Source organism: Notamacropus eugenii, chromosome 2 (assembly GCF_028372415.1).
Source record: "Notamacropus eugenii isolate mMacEug1 chromosome 2, mMacEug1.pri_v2, whole genome shotgun sequence".
Taxonomy (NCBI): Eukaryota; Metazoa; Chordata; class Mammalia; order Diprotodontia; family Macropodidae; genus Notamacropus; species Notamacropus eugenii.
In genome coordinates, this window is record NC_092873.1 from 54059046 (window position 1) to 54085098 (window position 26053).

General features: G+C 41.2%; 1 protein-coding gene across 11 annotated transcripts in view; it reads right to left on the reverse strand.

The window, feature by feature from the left end:
- Positions 1 to 26053, reverse strand: part of YEATS2 (YEATS domain containing 2) — a 108456-nt gene that overhangs the window by 18973 nt on the left and 63430 nt on the right. For 10 of the 11 annotated variants that reach the window (XM_072640344.1, XM_072640338.1, XM_072640345.1 and 7 more), the window contains 8 exons: positions 25513 to 25674; positions 17192 to 17316; positions 14786 to 14944; positions 12583 to 12759; positions 9563 to 9755; positions 4251 to 4382; positions 2829 to 2927; positions 1637 to 1748 (listed from right to left, as the gene is read on the reverse strand). In XM_072640344.1, coding sequence (XP_072496445.1) covers positions 1637 to 1748; positions 2829 to 2927; positions 4251 to 4382; positions 9563 to 9755; positions 12583 to 12759; positions 14786 to 14944; positions 17192 to 17316; positions 25513 to 25674 — 1159 coding nt within the window. The remainder of the gene's footprint in view (positions 1 to 1636; positions 1749 to 2828; positions 2928 to 4250; positions 4383 to 9562; positions 9756 to 12582; positions 12760 to 14785; positions 14945 to 17191; positions 17317 to 25512; positions 25675 to 26053) is intronic. The other variant, XM_072640343.1, reaches the window with a different exon arrangement.

A 26053-nucleotide genomic window follows, 5' to 3' on the forward strand; every position in this document is an offset into this window, starting at 1 on the left:
AGCGCTATGTAAATGGTGGTCATCCTCCTCGTTATCTCATTCCAGTAAGAATAGTCCTGGGACAGGCTGTTTACCCTGCTAGTCTGATTTTTTATATTCCACAGACTGATGCACAGGGTATGACTGCTTCTTATATTGAAAAATGCTTATAGGATGTAAACATTTTTGGTTGGCTCATTGGAAGCATCTTTAGGGTAATTCCAGTAGAAGATAGGATGGCAAATATGACTGATACAAGCCTCAGCCTACTCCCACATTGTTTTGAATCTCCCATTGAGTCTCTGTACTCTGAAGGCAACTTTTACTGGAAAAAAGCAGTTTGGAGCTTACGAGTCCTTGGCATGGTAAAGAACATTTAAGAGGTCATTCTTAACTGTGTAAATGGAGAAAACAGATACTACTAAACAACTGAAAGTGAATGCTGCAACATTACAGAGAAGAAGACTGGCCCCAAAGTCAACTCAAGACCCTAAGTATTTGGTAAGCGCTTGCTGTGTGCCTGACACTGTGCAGAGAGCCAAGAATATAAAGGCAAAAACCATCCCTGCCCTCAAGAAGCTCACGCTCCTCTCCTTTGTGAAGGTGGCAGGGTCTGCTGGTATAAAAGAATGCCTAGAACATGAGTTCTTCCAATTATTGATTGTTTTTAATGAATTTCTTCTCTTCCTTTTTTTTAAAATTGCCTTAAACTTTATTTTATTTTTTATAATATGAGATAGCTTGCTGGGAGATGGAGGGCAAGGAATATAAGTGAGATAAAAATAATATATATTTATGTAAAAAATAAAAATAAAATTTATCACCAAAAACTATTTTTATTTCTTTAACTATGTTAGATCTGACAATTAAGGGCAACTGTTTTATCTGTGATAAAGACTGCAGAGTTTGTGTGTTGAATTTTCAAGTATAGTTTGGGGTCTACACCTGCAGTATGGGGATTTGTCAATGGTCACTTTATGAGGGACAGAATTGTGGCCACTTGGGCACGTCTAAGTGTTCAGGAGGCGATCAGTTTTTGCAGCCTAAAGTCATATGCATTTTCTTGCACCATTTGCTTTAGTCACAAAATCTGGGCTGTCTTGAAGTCACAGATCTTGTGCAAATTTCTGTCAGGATGCTTTTCTCATCGTCCATGTTACTGTTTCAGACTCTGTGTTTGGACTGGCACTACGTATCATCCATGTGTGTGAAGTGATTAATAATGCTTTGCAGCAATTCCCTCTTTAGTCTGGAAATTGCCTTAAGACATAAGGATGGGCCTAAATTGTCTGCCAAAGAGCTGCTATGCAGAATATTACTGTTAAGAAATGAAAGCCAATCAACAAACCCCGCACGTTCAGCAGGTTCACAGGAATGAATCTTAACCAAAGGATGAATGAATGCAAGAAGGGGCAGAGCCCAGGAGTCAGGAGCCCTGTCTAACCCCAGGACCCTGAGGCAGCTTCCTCATCTGTAAAATGGAGCCAATGGCCCTTGTCACACGAGTGCTGCAGAACAAGTGTGTCACCTGAGCCCTGAAGGGCTGTTGGATCAGTGACAGCGCTTTTACAAAGACATCACTGCCGCGCACAAAGCAGGCCCTTCCAAAAGCCCTCTCCACAAACTGAACTCTCTTAGAAAGAATAGAAAATGTTACTTGATCGCATAGTTCCCCAGTTCAGTACTTTCTTCTGTCTTCACTTCTGTCTGCACTTCCTGAGAGACCAAAGTGAGGCCGTTGGATCCTGGTGTTTCTGGCTCCATCTTCACTGCAAAGGGAGACAGACCCCAGTCAGGGATAAGTGGCTGAGGATCACATGCAGGACCATGTCAAGCAAAAACAGAAAATCCTTTCCCCTTGTGGGGATTCCAGGAAAAAAGCTGCCCCTCTGCCCCCCAATGGTGGGTGTGAGTGCTCCTCCCATAACAGTGTCAGCAAACAAAGATCCATGAGGCAAGTTGTCAAGGGGTGAGAGCACAAAAAACCAAGGTGGGAAGTCAGCTAAGAGAATTCTAAACAAGTTGTCCCTCTAAGAAATTAAAGTGACTGAATCCAATCTCTACAGAAACTTGAGAAGAATCAACTCTCTCATTCTTCAGTTGCTGTCCTCCTTCATGTTCCCACCTCCCACAACCCACACTCCCATCTTCGTGGTCTTTTGTGTGTAATGATCAAGGCAAGAAATAAACCCCAAGTATTCAGGTACTTCCCAGCTAATGATCCTGGGATTCCATGTTACCTGCTACCAGAGGCTGGTAAGGTCTCTCTTCCCACACTTTCTTTCATTCCTAGTGCTACTGTCAACTTCCACCAGCCCTGATCTAGCTGACCAAACCCAGAACTGTCTCACTATATATTCCCCCACTGGGCACCTGGTTTCTAGATGCTCTGCCTGTCATTTATTCTGCATATTTTGCATATATAATCTTTTTAATACTGCCAATTTCATTATGACATTCCCCATTTAAGAACTTTGAGCAGCCCCTATTACCCACCAGCCAGGAAATGGGCAGAACCAGTAAACACCGAGTTACAGACCTGCCCTGAGATCTTCCACTTAGCTCCTCTTGCCATTCTGATGACTGATGCCAGAACTCCCCGAAGGGAGCAGAGGGAAGCACAGTCCCATGGATTTTCTTAGAAGGAATTGTTCCAACCTTTTCTGTTGACCAGGGTTTCCCATCCTACCTATCCTTGAATGTTCGCCACAAACGAGAAGTCTCATGCTTCTCAACACAACACCACTGCCTTGAATTATGAGTGTCTATTACCTTTTGATGTGTGGAAGTATCACATGGTAATGCATCTTTCTACCGTTCTTTTTAATAAGGAAAATAAACACTTTTACCTTTAGTAACAGTAGTGGAAGTAGAGCTGACAGGGGCCAAGCTGGGGGCAACCACGGAGGGCATGGCAGGCGTCTTGTTGGCAGACAATGATTGAACTACTGAAAGGGGAAGGAAAAGAATAAACTACATGCTCAATAATAAAAAATGGCATTATCAACACAAATCTTTTACGTAAAAACACTCTCCCATTTCAGGGCTCCAGGCTCCTTGCTCTGACATCTAGACAGAGCCTCAATGCGGGGGTAAACATCCTCCTGAAACAACAGTCACATCTCCCGCCCATACTCCCAACCCTGGGCAGATCATCAGCTCAACAGTGAAGTCAACTGTGGACAGAGCTGTTATGACTGGGGGACGAGGCCCTCAAACAGACCCTGTCCCCATATAATCAATCAGGCCCAAGGGCTCCACAGTGTGTGTTTCTCAAAGGCTTTCAGAAGATCCCAGATGTAGAGAAAAGGACTCAGGGGCACCAACCCCAATCCCTTATTCCACAGTTGAGTTTTCCATTTCATGCCCATCAAAAATCAACATAATGAGAACTGCGAAGGTCATGATACATGGCTGTCCTACGATGTCACAGAATTATTTTTATCTTAAAGCAAGATGAATTCAGGATGAAAAACTTCTAGGATGGCAAAGAAATCAATAACATCCTTTCACTTTACTGAGACTTCAACAAGTTTACATGGTGGTACTAAGTTTGTTACCTGTGGGAATGGTGGACTAGAGATAACACTAGATAAATTAATCCACACATAATCTAAAACCTTCCTTTGAGTAAAGTCATTGTCACTTCCTCCCTATACATTTTTTTTTTTTATCCAGAGCTGCTCACAGGGAGCTCATTACCGATTCCTTTTTCTCCTAGGGACAGAGGTGCTGACAAGTAAAATGGCCAGCATGTATGAGTCTCCTTCTATCTAAACTTTAGATGATCCACATTTTTTCCAAATGGAAAACTAAAAATCACAAGCATCATTTCTTTGCCAAGCAAAGTACACCAAGAGTCAACATGCAGAATCCTAGAAGCTCAGAGCTGGAAGGGATTTAAAATCCATCTAGCCAACTCTTCCCTGAACAAAAAGTCCTTCCAGAACATCCTCCACAACTGTCTATCACATGCACAGAGGGACCCCTTTGTCCTCCCAAAGCAGCCCTTCCTCCTTGGGGGCTTTTTCAGGCAGCTCTGCCTCCTCTTCTTCACAGGAATGGTTTGTTTCCTTCTTGGGTCTTCTCTATCTCTCTTTGTGCCATGGAATGCTAACCATGTGTTCTCTGAACTCCCTGAAATAAGCTCTGAGAAAACCCTGTCTCTGCAGCAGAGTGGGGGAGAGCAGAGCTACTCACTGCCAACCATGCTTCTCCAAAAAAGACCCAGGAAAATGCCCTCCTATCCCAAGCACGTCTGGAGGCTTTACCTTTATTCATGGGCATCAGGATGGTTTGGATGCCTCCAGATGCAGCATTTACACTGAGTGGTTTAAGCTGGCTGGGTATGGTCAGGACAGCCTGCTGAGGACTGGACTGGTTGGAATGGATCTTTAACAGGCCTGAAAGAAGTAGACAAAGTTTCACATGAGGGATTGAGAATGTTCATGCCGGGATTATTACAATAACTGTTGAGGGAGGGGGTGGGTGGGTGGAGGTAGGTCGGCCTGCCTCAGGTCTCTTCCCTTTCCAGTCTACTCTCTATTCTACAAATCTTCCTAAAGCACAGATCTGATCATCACCCCCCACCCCCCAACTTGATAGGCTTCCTACAGCCTCCAGGAATAAATACAAAAACCCTTCACTTGGCATTCAAAGCCCCTCATAACCTATCATCCTCCTGCCTTTCCAGGTTTCTCATACCCTAATCCCCAGTTCATCCCCTTGGATCCAGTGATACTGGACTCCTGATTGTCCCATGGACAAGACCCTCCATCTTTCAGCTCTGGCCTTCTAATCTGGCTGGCCCCTGTGCCTCCTCAAATCTCCTTCCTGACCTCTCTGGCTTCCTTCAAGTCCCAACTAAAATCCCACCTTCTACAAGCCTTCCCAAGCCCTCTGGGACCGCTAACAAACAAAGTGGATGAAACACCAGGCCTGGAAGAAGAACTAGGTTCCAATCCAGCCTCAGACACTCACTAGCTCTGTGCCCCTGAACAAGTCTCTTAACCTTCCTTTGCCTCAGTCCCTTCATCTATAAAAAATGAGGATAATTACAGCATCTCTGGATTGTCGTGAAGATGAAGTGAGACAAGTGCCGAGTGCTTTGCCTAGCGCCTAGCACATAGTAGGTGCTATACGGATGCTATCATTATTTATTCCAGTTATGCCATATATAGTCTGTCTGTACCAATTTATTTGCTTATTGTCTCCCCAATTAGACTGTGAGCTTAGGGGCAGACACCATCTTTTGCTCTTAGTACAGTATCTGGCACATAGTAGGACTTAATATATGTTCACTGACACCTGGCTTTGACACAAGAGGCAAAACTACATCCAATCCAACCTGCCCTTCCATGCACCAAGTAGAGAATCTCAAAATCTGCGATAGGATCAAACAACCAACCAAACAAGTATGTTTGTTTGTTAAAGTATGTATGTCTCTTAAACACCTACGGAGGACTAGGCACAAGGACAAAAAAAATGAAGCAATCCCTTCTTGCAAGGAGCTGATATTCTAATGAGGAAGATCATATCTAAAGCATAACAGGAACCAAGGGGCATCTCTTTCCAAGCAAGGGCCAGCTCAAAAGCAGAGAGGAAAACTTGAGTGTCACAGACACAGGACAGAGAGAAGGGCTATCTGGGGGGCATGGAGTGTGGGGGGAGTTAACGTCTAATGAAGCTCGCTGGACATATAAGTGAGAGATAGGTTGTGTTGGAGTTTGAAAGCTAAATAGTTAATTTGATTGTTGAGGCAAAAAGGATCCATCGGGCCTGGCTGAGTAAGGGAATCCCAGGGACAGATGGATGCTGAAGGAAGGTCACACTGGAGGCCATGAGCTGGATGGACCAGAGGTATGAGACAAAAGGGGCATGGCATTGTGAGTGGAGATAAGAGGCCTCATGGGAAAGCTGTTGGGAAGGTTGATACGACCTGGGTATAAACTAGAAAGGATGTGGGGCCTCTGTGCAGACCTGTCATGGAGCCCAGCAGAGAAAGGCAGTCCTCCAGAGGCTAAAATGTCATGTCCTAGAAAATACCCTGGAACTCAATTAATCAAGAAGCATTTCTTAAGTGCTTGCGATATACTAGGTACTGGGGAATCAGAGAGAGCACATCCTTTGGTGTTTGGGAACAGAGATAAGGTTCTCACCTCATTATAATAACAGGAAGATGACAACTCAACTAAATAAGCAGAGTAATGCTATGAATCATTTCCAAAATGAAGAGATGGCCCTTATCCTCACCTAGGCAAATCCTTCTACAGGTAACTTTAAGTTTCATTCCCTTACACCACTCCAGTCCCTTACTTATCACCCTCTCATTCTGAATCACTCCTCTATAAGTTCCCTTTCCACTGCCTACAAACATGTTTATGTCTTCTATATCCTTAAAAACACCTTATAGGACCTACTAGCTATTACTCTACTTCTTACCTCCCCTTCTCAGACTCAGTCCTCAGAGAGCCTTCTGTACTCAATACCTCCATCTCCTCTCTTCTCACTAACAAAGCCCTTCTAAACCCAGGACAATCTGGTTTTTGATCTCATCACTCAACTGAAATTGCCCTTTCCAAAGTCACCAAGGATCTCGTTAACTGCCAAATCAAATGGCCTTTTCTCCATTTTTATCCTGTCTGACATCTTCAGCCTTGGATACTATTAACCACCTTTTCCTCCAGGATACCCTGTCCTCTCTGGGATTTCTGTGACAGCTCTCTCCCTTGGTGATATAATCAGCTCCTTTGGGTTTAATTATTATTTCTATGTAGATGACTTTTAGATCTGTATATCCAGCTCCAGTTCTTTTCCTGATCTCCAGTCCTATGTCTACTGGACATCTCCACTTGCTCAATGCATCCAAAACAGAATTCAATTATCTTTCCCCCAAATCTATCCCTCTTCTGAATTTCCCTAATACTGCTGAGAGCACCATCACCTGCCCAGTCAGCCAGACTGGCAAACTCAGTATTGTCCCAGTTGCCAAATCTTGTTATCTTTACCTCCACAATTTCTTCTGTAGCAGTCTCTTTCTTCTCCCCTCACAAAGACCTCAGCCTGATCAGGACTTCATTTCTTCCCTCAAAATGTTTTTGATATTTTAACTTTTAAAAAATGAGCTTGTACTATAAAATAGTGTCACCTTTGGCAAGGAAAAAAGTATTTTCTGGCAGATGGAAATTTTGTCTCTCCCCACCCCCGGGGCTTTACTCTAAAAAAATTTTTTTTCTTGCTGTGGTAACATGTGCCAAATTTCTCTAAAACTGATGATCAAGTGGATTCACTCTATTTTTGCTATATTCCAATTTGGGGAATCAAAAGTTAAACATGTCAGGTGAAATAAAATTTGGTGTCTTTTCATCTTTTTCCTTTCTTTTCATTTGCTATTTGGCTGGCTTTTACTTTCACCAGTCAATGGGCTGAGGGCACATAGACGATTATTCTGAAGTAACTTGTACATCTCATTTTCAGGATATCATTTAGTGCTCACTCCATCTGGAACTTTCTGATTTGAATAAAGTACTTCGCATGTGCGGGTGTGAGCCCATTATAACCCTCTGGCTCCTTTCAGCTCTTGATTTTGAACATTTTCAATATGGTTTTCATTTTAAAATTGATGCGCCTTCCCCCTCCTTTTTTGTTTAAAATTTTTTTTCTAAATTCAACTTCATGTTTTAAAATAAACAAAAATCTATTTTCTCTCTCCTTCCCATCTTCCCACTCCGTTAAAAATAAACAAATAAGTGTAGTCAAAATACATTCTTGCACTGGTCAGAGCCAAACACCAGCAAGCTGAGTCTTTCACCCTTCTCTCCAGAGGTGCTTCCCCATGAGAGCTCTGGCTTCCTGGCTGGTCCCACTGTGATCCAAGTTCTTAAACCTTTCACGGTTGTTTAGTCTTTCCAATGTTGTTATCACAGAAACTATTCTATCAGTTCTGCTTACATCACTGTGCATCTGTTTCTGCAATCTACCCAGGTTTCTCTAAAATCATTAATTTCCTCATTTCTTATAGCACAATTGTATTTCATTACATTGGTATATCATCACGGGTTCAGCCATTCCCCAACGGATAGCAACTGCTCCCTTGATTTCCAGCCCCTTACTACTACAAAAAGTTTCTATAAATATTTTTGTTCATATGGTTCATTTTCCTCTTTCTTTGATTTTTTAGGGGGAAAATGAAGGTCAGACTGAGGCAGACTGAGTTATAGTGACTTGCTAGGCTCAGAGGACGAGTAAGCGTCCCAGGTTTATTAAGAAGGTCAAGTGCTAAATTCATGACTGTAGATATTCTAAGAACTATGTCCCCCCACCACAATCTCCATGAAACTACAGCTGTGTGGGGCTGTTACTCATTTTATATTTTCATCTGTTTCATGGGTCACAGTAGCCAAGTAGCTAAGAAAAAAATTACTAGTAAGTAAGGGCATGGGCTTAGAAGAAACAGATTTGGGGGCTAGAAGGAAACTGAGACATGATGGCATTCAAACGCCTTATTTTCTACATGAAGTTCTGGCTCAGGTTGGTTAAATGACTGGCCCAAGGTCATGATGCAGAGTACAGCTGAGACTAGGTCGTAGGAAATGGAGCCTTAAAGATGCAAGAAAGGACAGAGATGGGGCCAACAAAATCAACTCTCTTACAGTCCAGATAAGGAGCTGCATGACAGCAAGGGTAGGGAGGATTAAAAAAACCACTGCTCACTGAAGACTCAGTGTTTCTCTGAGATTAGAATAAAAAACCATCAAGAAAAACAGAGTTTACAAAAATTTCTACACCCAGCTTGTCAGGAATCTCATATGAAGCACGCATACACACCTCCAAGAATATAAATATTTTTTGGTGACTGAAATTTCCGCCCCATATGTAAAATAAGTGGTTGGATGAGATAGCATCTAGGGACCCTTCTGGCAAGTCCCTTCAGCTCTCAGTTTCCTCATCTGTAAAATGATGGGTAGGGGGTGTGTTAGGACTAAACAGTTTCTAAGGTCTCCTTTTGCTTTACTTCTCTGATTTAATGGAGCAAATCTGGGATTAGTTAATGGAAGCGACAGCTGTAATAGCTACTGACTACAATTTCTGCAAACAATGAAGGTTTGGAAAGCACTTTACAGACAGTATCTCATTTGATTCTCACAACCCTAAGAGGTAGGTGTTCTTATCATCCCTGTTTTATAGAGAAGGACTGAGGCTCAGGAAGGCCCAGTTAGTAAGAGAATCATTCCTGAGATGCTGGAGGATGGTGGAGACAATGACTAAATGAAGGCCATGCCATCGTCCAACCGAGCTGGGGATATCGCAAACTAATTTAAATACGTAATATCACTGATGGGGAATCAGAGGAAGCCTCATGGTAACTGGAAATGGGAAGGACGTCAGCAGACCAAGCAGGGAGGGAAGCAGAGGGGCACCATGCAGGCCGTCCAGGAAGAGGGAGTGGCCCAAACACTGAATTCCTAAGGAGGAGCTGCCCATGGTTAGTTAAGACTGGGAGAGCAGAGCAGAGCAGAGCCAGGTTCCAGAGGGCTTTGACTATCAGAAGAGAATAATAAAGCAAGAAGGAGAGGCCATTTACCTGAGACTGCAGTTTTGCCAGAGACAGGAGTTGCTGCGGACATCAGAGATGCGGCACTGATGACGGCTGAGGTGCCAGCTCTGTTGGTTCCCACGGGCCCTGCCTGGGCTGGAGTCACACACAGTGATGGCTGCCCACAAGCTTTCCCACCAGGTCCCACTGCTGAAGCGGAGCTAGAAGCTGCTCCTTCTGACTGCTCATCAGTCGCACAAAGAATAACAGGAGTTAAAGAAAGACAGCATTACCTTTCAATCTCTTTTTTTTCCCCAAACGTCACAAAGAAGTAAATCAAGTTTATTTTATATTTTTGGCACAATATTTCATGACTACCAATAATGAAAGTGACACCATCTTAGATTCCTCCTGTCACCATGGAGAGAGCAGCTCTTCTGGAAGCAGGAGATGTAACAGGCTACTTGTCAGAACCCAAGAGTTCTGAATCTGTAGACAAATTGATCTTCACATGACACAAATGACCAGGCCAGGTCACCTAAGCCATTTGCTAAACAGCTCCAGTGAAACCTTTCAGTCTTTTAATAATTTTTATCAGAATATGAATGGCAGTGTGGCATGATGGCTAAAGCTAGCTCCAAAACCAAGAAGACCTAGGTTCAGGTCCTGTGCCACAACACAATGTCTGAGAGTTCACCCAGGCAGCTGTCTTCAGAAAGCTGCTTACCTGCACTGCTGGGAATTCCCAATAGTAATGAATACAAAGGTCCAATCTGTTTCCCCATTTGTCCCTTACCCAAGGAACTGAAGGGAATCAAAGCCAATTTTAAATCTATGTTGTCTGCCATGTAAACCTAATCATGAACCTCCCTCGTCCCATTCTTTCTACATGGCAAGCACTCTGAGCTTTCTGAGAAAGCAGCCCGTTAGTCCTCTCATGAGCAGCATTAAGCAGACTAAGGAGGCATTCAGGATCTTCCTGGGATAGGGAACATCAGAGACAAAGGTGAGGGGCAAGAAGAGTGAGTATCCACAAGTGCGATAATAGTCCTCAAAAGACAAGACAGAAGCTTGAGGCTCTGCTAGAGAACTACCTTCCAGGGCCAACAATGTACCTATTTCCTGAGACTTCAGATCCCATGAGCTCGCAGAGAAACCAGCAGCCTGAGCCCTCATATGGGAGCAGATGAATTTCTAAATCATAAGGGAAAGAGTCTTCTCGACTTCAAGATCTGAACCAGTGAAGACTCAACACAGCTTCTGATTGCCCATTTCAGGGTTTACTACCTTGACAGGCGGGCACTGCTTCTTAAATCCACATTTCTCCTGATTGTTGAAGCCTGTTTCTGTCTTCTACAGATGTAGAGACTATTTAACATCATCCACATAAAAACTTTTCACATTCTTCCCTACAAACACTGAATTTTCTCTTGAATGGAATGGGTCCTATTGACCGATTTTCTGATTTATTACATTTCCCAGGCTGACCGCGCTACAGTTAAACGGAACATTTCATCACACAATGTTCACCAATCTCACAGCAGGACAGTTAAAACCTTACATTCCTACTCTGTCACATTAACAAAGGCACCAATCTCAAAGGTGACTTCCTCTGAAGGATGGGTCATTCTGTAATCCCAGCTCAGACTCCCAAGGCTACATGCACCAGGATCAGATTGCGTCAAGGGGCAGAATGCCTATGATTTCCTCTGAAAAGGTTTAAGAGCTATGCAAATGCAAGGTAGTCTCATGTCTTCCAGCTTCAGGGAACAAAAGGCGGTCTTACTGGGCCAACAGTCAACTGGTTCTGTGGGAATTCGGGAGGAAGTTATTTGTAAGCTCTTGTAGCCAAGGGAGTGATGTGTTCCTAACTTTGGGGGTAAGCACAATGACAACCCTTCTGGGAGCTGCAGCATTTCAGATTTTTACAACTAAGATATTTCAGCCAGATTTACTCCCTAGGGCGACTTTGGTCTAAGCAATGTTCAGTGAGTTACAGTCGTGCTAGGCTCCTTCCTTGCCAATTTGTCCCAGAATATTCAGGAGGCCTAGCACCATTTTCCTCCTTCCTGTACAGTTTATAAGACACTCAACACCTTGCATACCTTATAGCCAACAGAGGTATATCATGCTCAGAATTTTAAGAGTGATACGATGAGGGTCAAATACTGCTAGTGATGTGTTCAATTTCTCCTTGAAAGAAAAGTCACCTCAAAATAAACGAACAAAATAAAATGAACCAAAACCCATCCTATTAGAACAAGGGGGCTCTTCTTAACAAATACACATTTAGAACAATTACGAGCAAATACTATTTGACACAAAGGTAATAATTTCAAGTCATCACTCTTGTATGCGCCACTGTGATAAGAGAATACTGTGATGGGAAAGAGACTGGCTCAGACTTCTTGCCACAACTATGCTAAGGAGAGGACACTGCCTGTCGCAGCAAAATGAAGGCTGGGAGACAAAGCCACAGCTCCTGCTCTGACCAGTGGGCAAGGGGCCTTATCTTCCCCCTTCTGATATGTATGCCCTTATTCTCCCCTCCTGCCTTCCGTAAACTTCTATGTTTTCTATGCTGCTGCCATGTTCACATCCTACAAAGCTGATGAAACCGATGCTCTGGGCTCTGCGGCTTAGGAGATGTGCGTGTTCTAGACAAGTTCCCTCACTCTTACTATCAAAGAAGATACAAAAATCATCACCAGTACACCAGGTGAGCAGCCATTCAGACCAGACAGGTTGGGAGTTCATTCTCCCAAGTCCAAATCAGGACTGGTTACACGGCTACCTGGCCAGGCTCTCCTTCTTCCTATAATGTCGTCTCCTCTGCTCTTAAAACCCTCAGTACATAAATAAATGCATGACAGGAAGGTGAGAAGGCCGAAGCAAAGGAAAGGGTCAAAAGCAAGAATGGTCACAGAGTCCTGAGGGGTTCTGCGCTGCGCCCCTGGGAGAGAGGCCCCACAGAGGGTGGATTCTCTGAGGCAGATGCCACGTTGCTTTCACTGTGAATTTTGCCCAAAGTTCCGTGATCAATTCTTTGCTACCTCAATGCTTCTTACCTGCTGTACAACTCCATTGGCAGAGAGAGAGACAGCTGGGGAGGTGGCAGTAGTGATCACACCCCCTGAGACTCTCAGGACGGTGGTCCCAGGCTTGGAGAGTGGGGTGGTGGCCGGCACAGACTTCAAGGATCCATCAGATATTTTCATCAGAGATGCCTGCCCACCAGGGTTTGCCTGTAGAAAGAAATTATGTGCAAATAATAATGATGCAGCAGCTAGCAGGTATCTCAATTACATTTATAAGGCAGCTCAAGAGTTAGAGCAGTGCAGGAAGAATTATGACCTGAGCTATGTGAACCTATGATAGAGGTTGGGAAGGACTAGTGTACTCTTGCAACAAACTCAAAGTTAATAGCTTCTTAACTTCACAATGCTTTGGTGCCAATAATTTAGGACATGTGAATAAATGCAGCTGGAAACCAGAATTTGGAAGCACAGATCAACTTTGTTTTTAAGAATGCCAGTGTCTTAAAAAAGTAGTTCACAATATATGTCCTATTTTTTCCCTAGTGTGGAAAGTCTTTCCACTATGTAATGGATGTAACTGCAATGACTCTTCTGTACCTTACAGATTTAGAGAACTGCCTGGGGTCCCGAGCAGCTGGTTAGAAGGCTCACCCACAGTCATAAAGCCCACAAAGTGGGAAAGGGAAAGAGAAAGAGAAAGAGAGAGGGAGAGGGAGTGAAGGAGAGGGAGAGAGAGGGAGAGAGAGGGAGAGAGAGGGAGAGAGAGGGAGAGAGAGGGAGAGGGAGAGAGAGGGAGAGAGAGGGGGAGAGGGAGAGGGACAGAGAGGGAGAGAGAGGGGGAGAGGGAGAGGGACAGAGAGGGAGAGAGAGGAAAAGAGGGGGAGAGGGGAGGGAGATAGAGAGACACAGACAAAGACAGAGAGAGAGCCTACAAAAATGGACTCACACCATGCCTGAAGCCAGATCTCCCAGACTCCAAGGCAGGCCTTCTACCCACTACCCCAAGCTGCCTCTCCTACTATTTTTACATGTATCAGATGAAGACTACTTAGAGATGAATACAATGGAATGAAACAGTGACACTATGAATGAGCTTCAAGCGTCTGATACTAAAGAGCAGATGAACATTGTTCTGGTGTGCTAAGTGGTTGGGGAATGGGCTGGAATAGTTAAAGTACCACCCGACACTTTGAAGATCCAGCAAATACCTGACAGATTACTTCATATGAAAACATTAACTGTTATTATTGCAATCACACACTTTAGGAATCTTCAGTGAGTCCAACGTGGACAGAATTTCAAATCCTCACCCTGTGCCCTCTCCCCACTCTTCTCCACTCCTGGTAGAGTGACCTACTGAACACATCAGCTCCTCTGCAAAGGATGCCCTCTATCAGGACACACTGAGAGGCCGTGCAGCAGAGTGAACTAAATGGTGGCATTAGGAGTAAGCAAATGAATCTCATGCTCTTACTAGTCATGGGAGTGTGGGCAAGTCCCTGATTTCTCTGAACCTCAGTTTTCCTTTATGTAAATCATGCATATGATGATAACACTGGCCTAGCAACACCAAGGTGGGAGTTGAATGAGATCCATTATTAGGCAGAGTCAAAGTCACCTGCTGGTAGGAGACACAGCTCAAGGGTCTACATCCTGCCCAAGGCCCTTCTGGACTCCTTCTGTTCTCAGGGCTCCCTAAGACACCATTCTCACATACGCTGTTTTGATGTACTGTTTGCCACCAGCACAATGAAGCAGTTTCCTGGAGGTGGAGCCCACCTGGTTTTGTCTTTTTATGTCCAGTTCATACAGGAGAAATCAAATAGAAGTTTGTTGAACTGAACTGAGACCACATAAAGAAAAGCTGCCCATAAGGTGTGCATGCACTATCTCTGACTTTAAGAAGCCATGAAAAAGTCAAGGGTCACCTCATCTCTTCTGGGAGGCACCTAAAAATTCCTCTACGTAGTCAAGTGCTCTCTTCTCCTCTGCTTTATTTTTTTTTAGAAAGAGGCAATAGTTCCCCTTGTCAGTATTTACTACTGGATAAAATTGAGATGTTTAGAGGATACATGTGATGGCAGTCTCATGGGAGAAAAGTGGAATTTTCTTTGGAAGGACCGAGTCAAATAGGGAAAAAAAGGAGGAAGGAAGGGAGAGAGGGAGGAAAGAATCAAAAGAAAGAAAAGAGGAAATGGCGGGGGTGGGGGAGAGGGAGGAAAGGGCATACTACCTGGGTGAATAAAGCTGTTTTTTGCCCAGAGATGACTTTTAATGCTTGCTGTCCTTGTGTGGAGGATGCATTGACTCCCAAATTGCCTTGAACCACTGACCCAGTTGCCAACTGCTTTCCAGAACTCTGAGGGGATGGCTGGCCAACTAAAAATGTACCCTGGAGACAAAAAAGGAAAAGCAAAAAGATCTGAGTCACTACCACCTATCCTTAAGTCACAAAAAGAGGCTTTGTTACAGGAAAAAGAGCTTTCTTTAGATTCTGAAATTCCATCAGCACAGAAATAGAAAGCTCCCCAGGACAGAATATCATGCACAATATCAGAAAACAAACAGCAAGTGAGATAGCTAAAATATGTCAATTTTACCTAGCTTACTGCCACAGATGATTCAGAGAGAGACAACAGGATGGTGGATGAGTGGGTATCTTCCCCCTTCTAGTCTCGAACCACGTTCTCTTTCCACCCCCTTCCCTGATAGCCCGATAATGACTTTGCTATATGCTAACGGTGAAGGCCACAAGAACATCATACCATGGGTCTTCTAGAGACAATAAAAATGCTTATTTGCTTTTCCCAGTGTACAGCTATCACTTCCACAGTTCAAGGGATGCAGGATTTCCTTTCGGTAGAGGAAGATACTCTCATCCAGCAGCTCCTCATGTTTATAATTTGCTATGGATAAAAAATATGTCCTCTAGAGCTAACCTGATGATCAGCTGGGCTAGCCTTTTCAACAGAGACATACAATCTGTTAGTCAAAGTCTTTCCAGTTTCAGAGACCCTGACAAAGCTGGCATTACACTGGAAAGACCTTGGAAAATCCAACCATTTAGAAGGCATAACAATACAACTTACATAGAGGATGTAGGATTTGGTCTCCTTGAAATACCAAGTGGCATCAACTGACACAGTACATTTTAAAAACGCATATGGCCAAGAAAAAAAAAGGATATATGAAAACTTTTATTTCTAGGTAAAACTGTAGTATTTTCTTGTAATTGCATCTAAAAATCCACCCTTGGAAGAATTTATATTAAATTATGGTAAAATTACATAAAAGTTTGTGTGTCAATACAAATGATACAGCTGTTCCTTGTACTTCTATTGGGGATGCCATGAAAAATCTATTCTTAGACCCTTATTTAATTCCAAAAACTGAAGTTAAATGACATTTCCTAATTCTTAAAAAAAAAAAACCCAAAAAAATGCAAAAAAAGGGAAGAATTTATCTCTTAATTTTTCCTCTTCGACAAATTCGAATACTTAAGGAGAAGACAGTTGTGCTTGAACACATTAAAATAAAAAAATATGTATAACAAAAAAAATCAAAGGATAAAACAGACTAGGGAAAATATATATGGAAGACATAACAGATTAAAAAAACTTGACAATTAAAATACATTGAGAGCAATAAAACATTTATAATGGCGACTTCCAGTCTTCAAAGGATAGGAACAATTTTCAACTTAGAAACAAATTCTTAATATGTAGCTGAAAAGAAGCTCAACTTCACTAGTAGTATTGACATGAAAATTAAAACAACTTTGGGGTACAATCTCACACTCATTAAAATGGCAACAAAAAATTAATAGCAATAAAACTAAGCATTGGAAGGATAAGAGATAAACAGGTAGATGAACAGGCATCCTCATTCATCGTTAGTAAGTGCAAATTAGTAGGATCTTTTTAGAAAATAACTTGGTAGTCAGCATGCAGTCTAAGTTACAAAATAATCTGACTATCTTATCAGAAACTGGAAACACCTAACTGTTCAACTAGAGGGGAATGGTGAAACCGACTGTGGCCCAGGATTAGTATTACTAAAATCAACAATTATTTAGAATACAAAGAAATCTGAGAAGAGCTTCATGAAATCACATAAAGTGAGAAAAGAACTAAAAGTACCCACAACAGATAGATATAAGTGAACAAAAGGAAAAAGTAATGGAAATGAACAGAAACCAATGGGGATTTGCTACTGAAAAGTCACTACAGTCTCTCCAAGTTCTTGAGCTGGAAGGACCTTATGCTGATACTTCATGCTAGGCTCACAACGGATTTTTTCTTTTTTTAATATGGGGACAGCATCTGACAAGATGGGTATGTGGAGGATAGCTATGTGCTGGGATGAAGGGAGGGCCTTATCACTGAGGTATAAAACAGACCTTCAAATACTGCTTACTTCTATGTGCACTTGACTATTTGATGGGTCAAATGACCCCTGTCCTGGGCTCCCAAACACAGGACTGGCTGGGGGAGCCCCAATGATAAAGTGATGTTAATCCTGGCTCCCAATGGCAGCATTCTAGAGGAGGTCAACTGCACCCAAAGGTCAGTCCTAAATAATCCCTCCAACTTTTCAGTCTCCAAGGAATATCAAAAGAGCATAAATGAAGGACCCAAACCTGTGGAGTTTGCTTGAGGATATAGGATGTGTACGTCAAATGCGGGGACGCCCCTCCAGGGTTCGCACCCTGTGCTCCTGCACCACCACTGCTACCTCCAGCTGCAGAAGCTCCTCCCTGGAGGTCTGGAACACAAAGAGGCGCCATCATCCCACAGTCCCTCCGAGCCTCCCTCTCCCTCTGAAGCATATACTTGATTTTTTTCCAAACTGACACCCACTCTCCAGAGCCAGGAGTGGTTTTGAAAACTCTTCATTATCTACCTGGTCAGAAAGTGAATGGACAAATTCCAAATACAGTGGAGACAGATCTGAAAAGCTCTTTGTGCTCCGGTGTAGGAGAAAAGGGAAGGAAAATTAGATATTGGCATTTTCCAGCCAAGAATATGACTTTCTTGGGTTTGTAACTCTCTTACTGTTCAGACAAATAAACAGCCACCAAATCTGGGGCCATTCAACATTCTCAAAGAACCGTCTTGGATTTTATTGAAACCCAGAGATTGTGTTCTTCCTGTTTTTGGCCTTCCGTCCCTGGACTAAGTTCAGGTTTTTTTTTTCCATTTACAGTAACTGCAAATGCCCATTCTTTTCCAGACCTCTAGTCCGAACAACTATCTCTCAGCTTTTGGCCTCTGTTTCTTCCATCCAGGAACAGACTTTTCTGACTCACATGCCTTTATCTCTACACCCAATAACAGAAGTTTCCAGTCCTGAGGACTCTGGAAACCCCTCAAGAGCAGGTTAGGATAAAGAATGATTCCTAGAGATTTAGGAGAGGATTCTGAGATGATGGTGAGATAAGACATGAAACAGTGGGCTCTCCAAATTTCCTCAACAAACAACAAAAAGCATTGCCTCAAAGTGAACTTAGAGTGGTAAAAATAATTCAAGTCCAGGTAAAGTAGTTATTCTCCTAAGACTACTTGAGAAGATGCCAAAAAGGCCAGAGGCTCAAGTGAAGGCCAACTCTGTTGAATCACCAAACAACAAGCCCTGGGGCAGCCTCCTATAACACTGCCCATTGACAGGTCTCAGGTGGGGCTGTTAAGGGAAGCTGGATCAGAGGAGGCTTGTTTTGTACGGGGGGCCACACCTTTTGCTGATTGCTGGTGAGGCACTGGGTCAGGTCTTGAGGGGTTGTGCCTTCCAGCTCTGAAAAGAGTATTTATACTCTGAGGTAAGGTTTTGCTTTGGGACTTAGATTTTGGAAGAAGGTTCTCGCGCCAGATGAGACTCTGGGCAGCCGTTTTAAGAAGCCTCCCAGCTTTGAAAACCCAGATATTGGCGCTTCTCTCTCTGGTAATGATGTATGTTGGACAGACAGTTGGAGGCCCTGGATGTTGCTCTTGCTTATATTTTCTCTCTTGATATATGGGTTTGATTAAAGTGACTGCTGACCCCTCAAAAGTTGGTTTCCTTTTAGAAAAGCACATCTAAGAACCTGTGCAGCAGACCCTCCTCTATGTGCCGGGGTGCTTACTGCTGTACCTCCCTTCAGGAGTGTGGGGGAGGGTCAGACTCTGTTGTCCAATTGTGCTAGCCAGACCCAGTCCTTGGCTGCAGCTGTGAATGAGTGGGGCAGCCAAGGGTAGGGAACCCTGTAGGCTTCGAGAATTTGCCTGAAAGCAGACTCCAGCACAGAGAAGTAAGCTAAAGTTTGCAGCAGCAGAAGGGATGGGAGGGAGGGAGAGAGGGCATTTGCAGTAACACCATGACTGGGGACCCTGGCTGTGGCTCAAGGGCAGAGAAAAGTACCTAAGGTCAGGCCCCCAGACAGAGCTCAGAAAACAACTCTTAAGAAAAACCTGAAGCTTAGTGGAAAACTTGAACCCCCACTCCAAACACCTATCCACCTTGGGACTAGAACCTGACTATAATAATAAGTTGCTTAAGAAAAAATAACAAGTAAGCAAAGGAGAAAGAACTCAACCATAGATAGTTACTATGTGGATAGAGGAGATCTGGGTTAATACTCAGAAGAAGACAGTGAAATTTAAAAAGCCACTCCTACATCGAAGAAAAATGTCAAATGGTCACATGTTCAAAAAGATATCTTGGAAGAGCTTAAAAAGAACTTTAAAAATCAAATAAGAGAGGTTGAGGAAAATTAAGGAAAAAAGTAAGAACAGTCCAAGAAAATCAAGAAAACGGTGAAAAGAAAGTCAACCAATTAGAAAAAGAAATTTAAAAAACGCAAGGAAGAAAATAACCCCTTTAAAATTAAAAGCTGGCAAGAGGAAGCAAATGATGTTATAAGATACCAAGTAATAAAAACAAAATCAAAAGAATGAAAAAATGGAAGAAAATGTGAAACACCTCACTAGAAAAACAACTGATCCAGACGATGGATCAAGGAGAGGTAATATAAGAGTTGTTAGAGTACCTGAAAGCTATGATCAAAAAGACTCTAGATATGATATTATGAGAAATTATTAAGGAAAGCTGCCCTGAAGTTCTAGAATGAGAGGGTAAAATGGAAAAAAAATCCACCTATCACCACCTGAAAGCAATCCCAAGATGAAAACTCAGAGAAATATTATAGAGAAGTTTCAAAGCTCCCAGGTCAAGGAGAAAATACTACAAGTAATAAGAAAAACACAATTTTAATACTCTGGAGCTGCAGTCAGAATGACACAAAATTTAACACCAACTTAAAAGACTGAAGGCTTAGAAGATTATATTTTAAGAGCAAAGGAGCTGGGGATGAAACCCAAATTAACTTACCCAGCAAAACTAAGTATAATCCTGAGTGGGGAAAAAAAAAAAGGACATTTAATGAACTGAAAGACTTTCAGATATTTGTGACAAAAAGACCAGAACTCAATGGAAAATTTGACATAGAAGATCTAGGAGAAACACAAGGTAAACGCTAAAGTCCAATTATAAGAGACTAAACAAGGTCAAACTCTTTATTTCTTACATGGGAAAACGTTATCTGTACTCTTAAGAATGTTACCACTACTTAAATAGTAGAATAGTAGAACATGCATAGAAAGCTTGGGGCAGAGTTAAGTATGATGGAAAAAAGATTCTAACTAATAAAATTGGGCAGGGAGAGGTAAAACAGAGCAATTGTCTCATACAAACTGGGTGGAAATGGAAGAACTGTCACAGAGGAAGCAGGTGGGGGGCGGAGGGCTGGTGGTGCTGGACTCTTATCTTCACTGAAACTGGGTTGGAGAGAGAATAACACATGCACCTACAAGGGTATAAAAGCTTTCTGAATTTACAAAGAAATAGGAGACAGAGGGGATGGAATACGGGAGGGACTTTTAAAAGGGTATACAGACCAAAGAAGTAGGAGTGACTGTAGATTAAGGGACTGGAGTGTAAAGGCTGAGGATAAAGGAGGGATTCTTTAAAAAGGTGTGGGACTGGTAGGCAGTGCTTACAAGTAAATTAGACTTGTGAAGAGGATAAGGTAAAAAAAGAGGGTAAGAAGGATAACACAAGATGGAGGGAAACACACAAAACGTTACTATAACTTTGAATGTGAACGGAATAAACTCACACATAAAATGGAAAGGGATAGCAGAATGGATTAAAAATCAGAATCCCACAACATATTGTTTACAAGAAACACATTTAAAAATGAGAGATACACAAAGAGTTAAAATAAAGGGCTGGAGTAGAATATATTATGCTTCAGCTGATGTAAAAAAAGCAGGGATAACGATCATGAGCTCAGACAAAGTTAAAGATAAAACAGATTTAATTAAAAGAGACAAACAAGGAAACTACATTGATAAAAGGTACCATAGGAAATGAAGCAATATCAATATTCACCAAATGCTATAGTAATGAATAACAGGTGGAAATAGTAGCATTATAATAGTGGTGGACTCTAACCTCATCTCAAAGTTAGATAAAGCTAACCAAAAAAGGAAAAAAAAATGAAAGAAGTCAAGGATGTGAATGGAATTTTAAATAAGCTAGATATATAAATATATGGAAAAAAGGGACTAGAATGGAATACACCTTTTTTCCAATGGTACACGGTATCTTTACAAAAATTGACCATATATTAGGACATATAAACTTTACAGTTAAATGGAGAAAAGCAGAAATATTAAATATGAGTTTTTCAGATCAAAATTCAATAAAAATTACGTTCAATAAGAGACCATGGAAACACAGATAAAAACTAGAGACAAAACAATCTAAACCATAACCAATGGTACGCAGCAGAAGTAGTAATCAAAGGAAAATCTGTATCTCTAAATGCTTTTATCAATAAAAAAGAGAAAGCACAGCAATGAATTGGGTATGTAATTAAAAAAAAAAAACCCAAAAAAGAACAAATCAAAAATCCCCAATTAAACACCAAATTAGAAATCTTAAAAATTAAAGATAAGATTAATAAAACTGAGCGGAAGAAAACCACTGAAATAATAAATAAAACTAGAAGTTGGTTTTAGTAAAAAAAGAAAAAAAAAAAGCAAAAAAATAGTTAAACCACTGGTTAATATATGAGAGAGAAGACCAGATCACTAGTATTAAAAATGAGAAGGTGAATATACCACTAATGAAGATGAAATCAAAGCAATTACACAGAGTTATTTTGCCCAATTATATGTCAATTAACTGAACAATTTAAGTGAAATAGAAGAACATTTACAAAAACAGAAACTGCCTAGATTAAGGGAGGAGGAAACAGAATATTTAAACAAATCTATATTAGAAAAAGAAATAGAACAGGACATAAATGAGTTTCCAAAGAAAAATGAGGACCAGATGGATCTATAAAAGAATTCTATTAAAAAGATCTACTAAGTCTAACATTAAATAAATTATTTGAAATTACAGATAAAGGAGTCCTGCCAAACTCCTTTTATGAAATTAAGTACTGATACCTAAATCAGGAAGAGACAAAACAGAAATAAAATTAAAGACCAAATTCATTAATGAATATGGATGTAAAAATCCTAAATAAAACATTAGCTAAGAGACTACAACAATAATACATATATAGAGAGTGACCAAGTGGGAGTTATACCAGAAATGCAGGGATGGTTTAACATAAGGAAAATTAATAATGTAACTGAGTCTATCAATAACAAAAGTAACAAAAATTATGTATCAATAGGTGCAGAAAAAGCTTTTGATAAAATACAACACTTATTCCTATTAAAAACAATTGAAAGCATCTAATTAAAACCATCAGCAAGCATTATCTGTAATGGGGATAAGCCAGAAGCCTTCCCAGTAAGGTCAAGGGTGATCACTGTCATGAATATTATTCAACAGCACACTGAAAATCCTAGAAGTGCAGTAAGAGAAGAAAGAAGAAATCGAAGGAATCAGAACGGGCAATGAGGTAACAAAAGAATCTCTTTTTGCAGATGATATGATGACATACTTGGAAAATCCTACAGACTTAACTAAAAAGTAAGTGGAAACAATCAATAATTTTATCAAAGCAGCAGGATATAAAATAAACCCACATAAACCATCTGCATTTCTATATTACTCACAAAACCCTGCAAAAAGAGACAGTAAGAAATAACCCATTTAAGAAAATGGCAGACAGTATAAAATACTTGAAATATAATTGTCAAAACAAATCCAGGAACATAATTATGAAACACTTTTTATACAATTAAAGTCAGATTTAAATAACTGGAGAAATATTAATTGTGCATGGGTAGACAGAGACAACATAATAAAAATGAGAATTTTACCTAATCTATTCATTTAATGGCATCCCAATTAAATTACCAAAAAATTATTTTATTGAGTTAGGAAAAATAATAACAAAGTTCATTTGGAAGAACAAAAGGTCAAGCATATTGAAGGAACTGATGAAAAAATATAAAGATTTAGCAGTATTAGACATTAAACTATACTATATAGCAGTAATTATCAAAACTATCTGGTAGTAGGCTAAGAACAGAAAGGTAGACCAGTGGAAGAGAGAGACATACAACACAGAGTAGCAAATAATTACAGCAACCTTGGGTTTGACAAATGTAAAGATTTAAGCTTTGGGATAAGAAGTTATTATTTGACAGAAATTGTTGGGAAAGTTGAAAGTGGTCTGGCAGAAACTGGGCATAGATCAGTATCTTACACCATTACCAAGAAAAAGTCAAAGTGGATAGGTGACCTACATATAAAGGGAGATATAACAAGAAAACTAGAAGAATGTGGATCACACTGCCTATCTGACTTATGGACAGGAGAAAAATTCACAAATAAGAAATAGAGAGCATCATGAGGTGTAAAATGGATAATTTTAATTATATTAAATTAAAAAGATTTTGTACAAAAAAACCCCAATGTAATCAAGATCAGAAGGAAAGCAGAAAAACTGGAAATGTTTTTTACAGATGGTTTCTCAGATCCCAACTATATAAAGAATTCTGTCATTTATAATATCAGCCATTCCCCAATTGATAAACTGTCAAAGGATATGGCAGTTTTTCAATGAAGATATCAAAACTATATGCAGTCACATGAAAAAATACTCTAAAACATTACTGATTAGAGAAATGCAAATTAAACTTTGAAATATCATTTTGCACCTATGACACTGGCTAAAACAAAAGAAGGGGATGTAGACAAATTGGGACACTAATTCACTGTTGGTGTAGCTGTGAACTGACAGAACCATTTTGGAGAGCAATCTGGAATTATGCCAAAAGAGTTATTAAAATGCCTATACCCTTTGACTCAATAATACCACTATTAGATCTGGTTCTCAAGGTGATTAAGGAAAAAGGACAAGAACTTACATGTTCTAAAATATTTATAGCAGCTCTATTTGTGGTGGCAAAGAGCTGGAAACTGAGGAGATGCCTGTTAAGTGGGGAATGACTGAACAAGTTGTGATGAAAATACTCTGTTCTAAGAAACGATAGCGGGCTGGTTTTAGAAAAACATTGAAAGACTGACATGAATTAACGAAGAGGAAAATGAGCAGAATCAAGAGAATGTCGTACTCGGTGACAGCCACACTGCTCTAAGAACAACGCGCAACAACTAGTCACTTTGAGTATTACAGGCAGTCAGAGGATGAAGGACCTCTCCACCTCCAGAAAAAGAACTGATAAACAGAAGCATACAAGATATGCAAAGACACACAACTGTGTCTAATGGTAGCCTTTCTAGGGCAGGGTGAGGGTGGAAAGAGAAAAAACAAGTATGAAATGGAAATACATGGTTTTACATTGAATCCCCTTTTTATGTTGTTCTGAGTACAAAGAAATGTTCTTTTTTTGTCATTATGTATTAAGTTAGGAATAAATGTTAAAAAAAGAGATTGAACTGGATTTCAATTATACTGGTGCTTACACGATAGAAGAAAATGCCAGGATCTCCCACTTTAGGGCCACTACGTCCACAGACCTTAGCAGTTGTTAAGGTTTCATCTCTTAGGAGCTTAGGAAATGACCATTAAATTCAGATCTCACACGACAGGCTTGTCTTCCTGCATCTCACCCATTTGGTTGATTTTGTACAGTGAACCCAAGATGACCATCTAGAACTTCTTTGTTTAGACCTAGCCCAGAATGCCCTTCCCTATCTATAGGTACCGGCACATTTCACCCTGGTTGGCTTGTCAAGGACAAGGAAGAAAAAAGTCCTGTTCCTCACCCAGGGCAGCCAGTCCACATAGATGGACTATGTGCAGGGGCAGAGAGCAAGTCAGCTTCACCCAGGACAATCCAGAGTAGAGCTCCCTCAGCCTTAAGCAGTGGTCTCGGGAAATGTCTGACATTGATCTCGGAGCTTGTTAATAGGCACAGGATGGGGGACAATGGGAGCTGTGGTACATAGACAACTCTAAGACTTCTCTCAGATGCTAAGGGTATGCCATTTTGTCAGGAGGAACTGATTTCTGATTAATAGTCCTAATTCTAGGTTTGGAGGCAGAGCACTTTTCTTATCTTTTCTTTCTCAGTGTCACTTGAAATGAATGATTCCTCCCAGGCCCCAACCCTGCCACTGGAATATACCCGAAGTATCTGATTTTTGTCCCTTCATCCTTAATAACACAAAAGTATTATTTAGAATGAATACATTTATCTGGTGTTAGAAGGGACAAACATTAGAAAGAAAAGAACAGCCAAGCTGAGACCCCTAGAAAGGATACCCAAGGAGGCTTCCCTTCATGTTTTTCACACACCACTTGATCATGAAAATGGATCAGGTTGTTTCTGACCCAAAGTAAAGTGAAGCCACCACCTCTGCACTGTGAAGAAGCCTCCCACAGCAGAGCAGAACTGCTGTCTGCCCCTTAAGCCTGGTCCATTCACTTCACAGATCCCAGATGAACATGCCCAGTACCCCAAGAACAAAATGATTCAAAGACAGACTCACTAGCATTGTTTGTGGCTCGCAGGATGGCTCCTTGAGGGATCAGCAGAAGCTTTCCTTTTCCAGAAGGGTTCTTGCTGTTTGTTGTAAGGTACAGTTTAGTGCCAGGAGGTAAATTTGCCAAGTTGGCCAGATTGGTGGCAGGCAGCTGTAAAGTAGCCATCACTAGAATGACAGAGAAAGGCAGGTGGTGATGAAACACTTGAAAACAGAAATATCAGTAAAAATAAAACCTGACTAGTGGAAAAAGATGACTATAAACAGTAGTCATTCTTTATTTAATGTTTGTGATTATAGCACTGTTAACCAAAGTCAACACGTGTGTGTGTGTGTGTGTGTGTGTGTGTGTGTGTGTGTGTGTGTGCATACACATGGTGGGAGGTGAGTGAGATAGAGAAGGAGGAAAAAGAGAAATGACAGAATGGATAAGCTATTACTAACACTAAGCGCCAAACCCATCTATGGGCTATATGCATTTTCAGACAGATCCTGAGAAGTGCTCTGATGTTATGCTTGGGCATCTACTCAAGTTCTCTGTCCAACA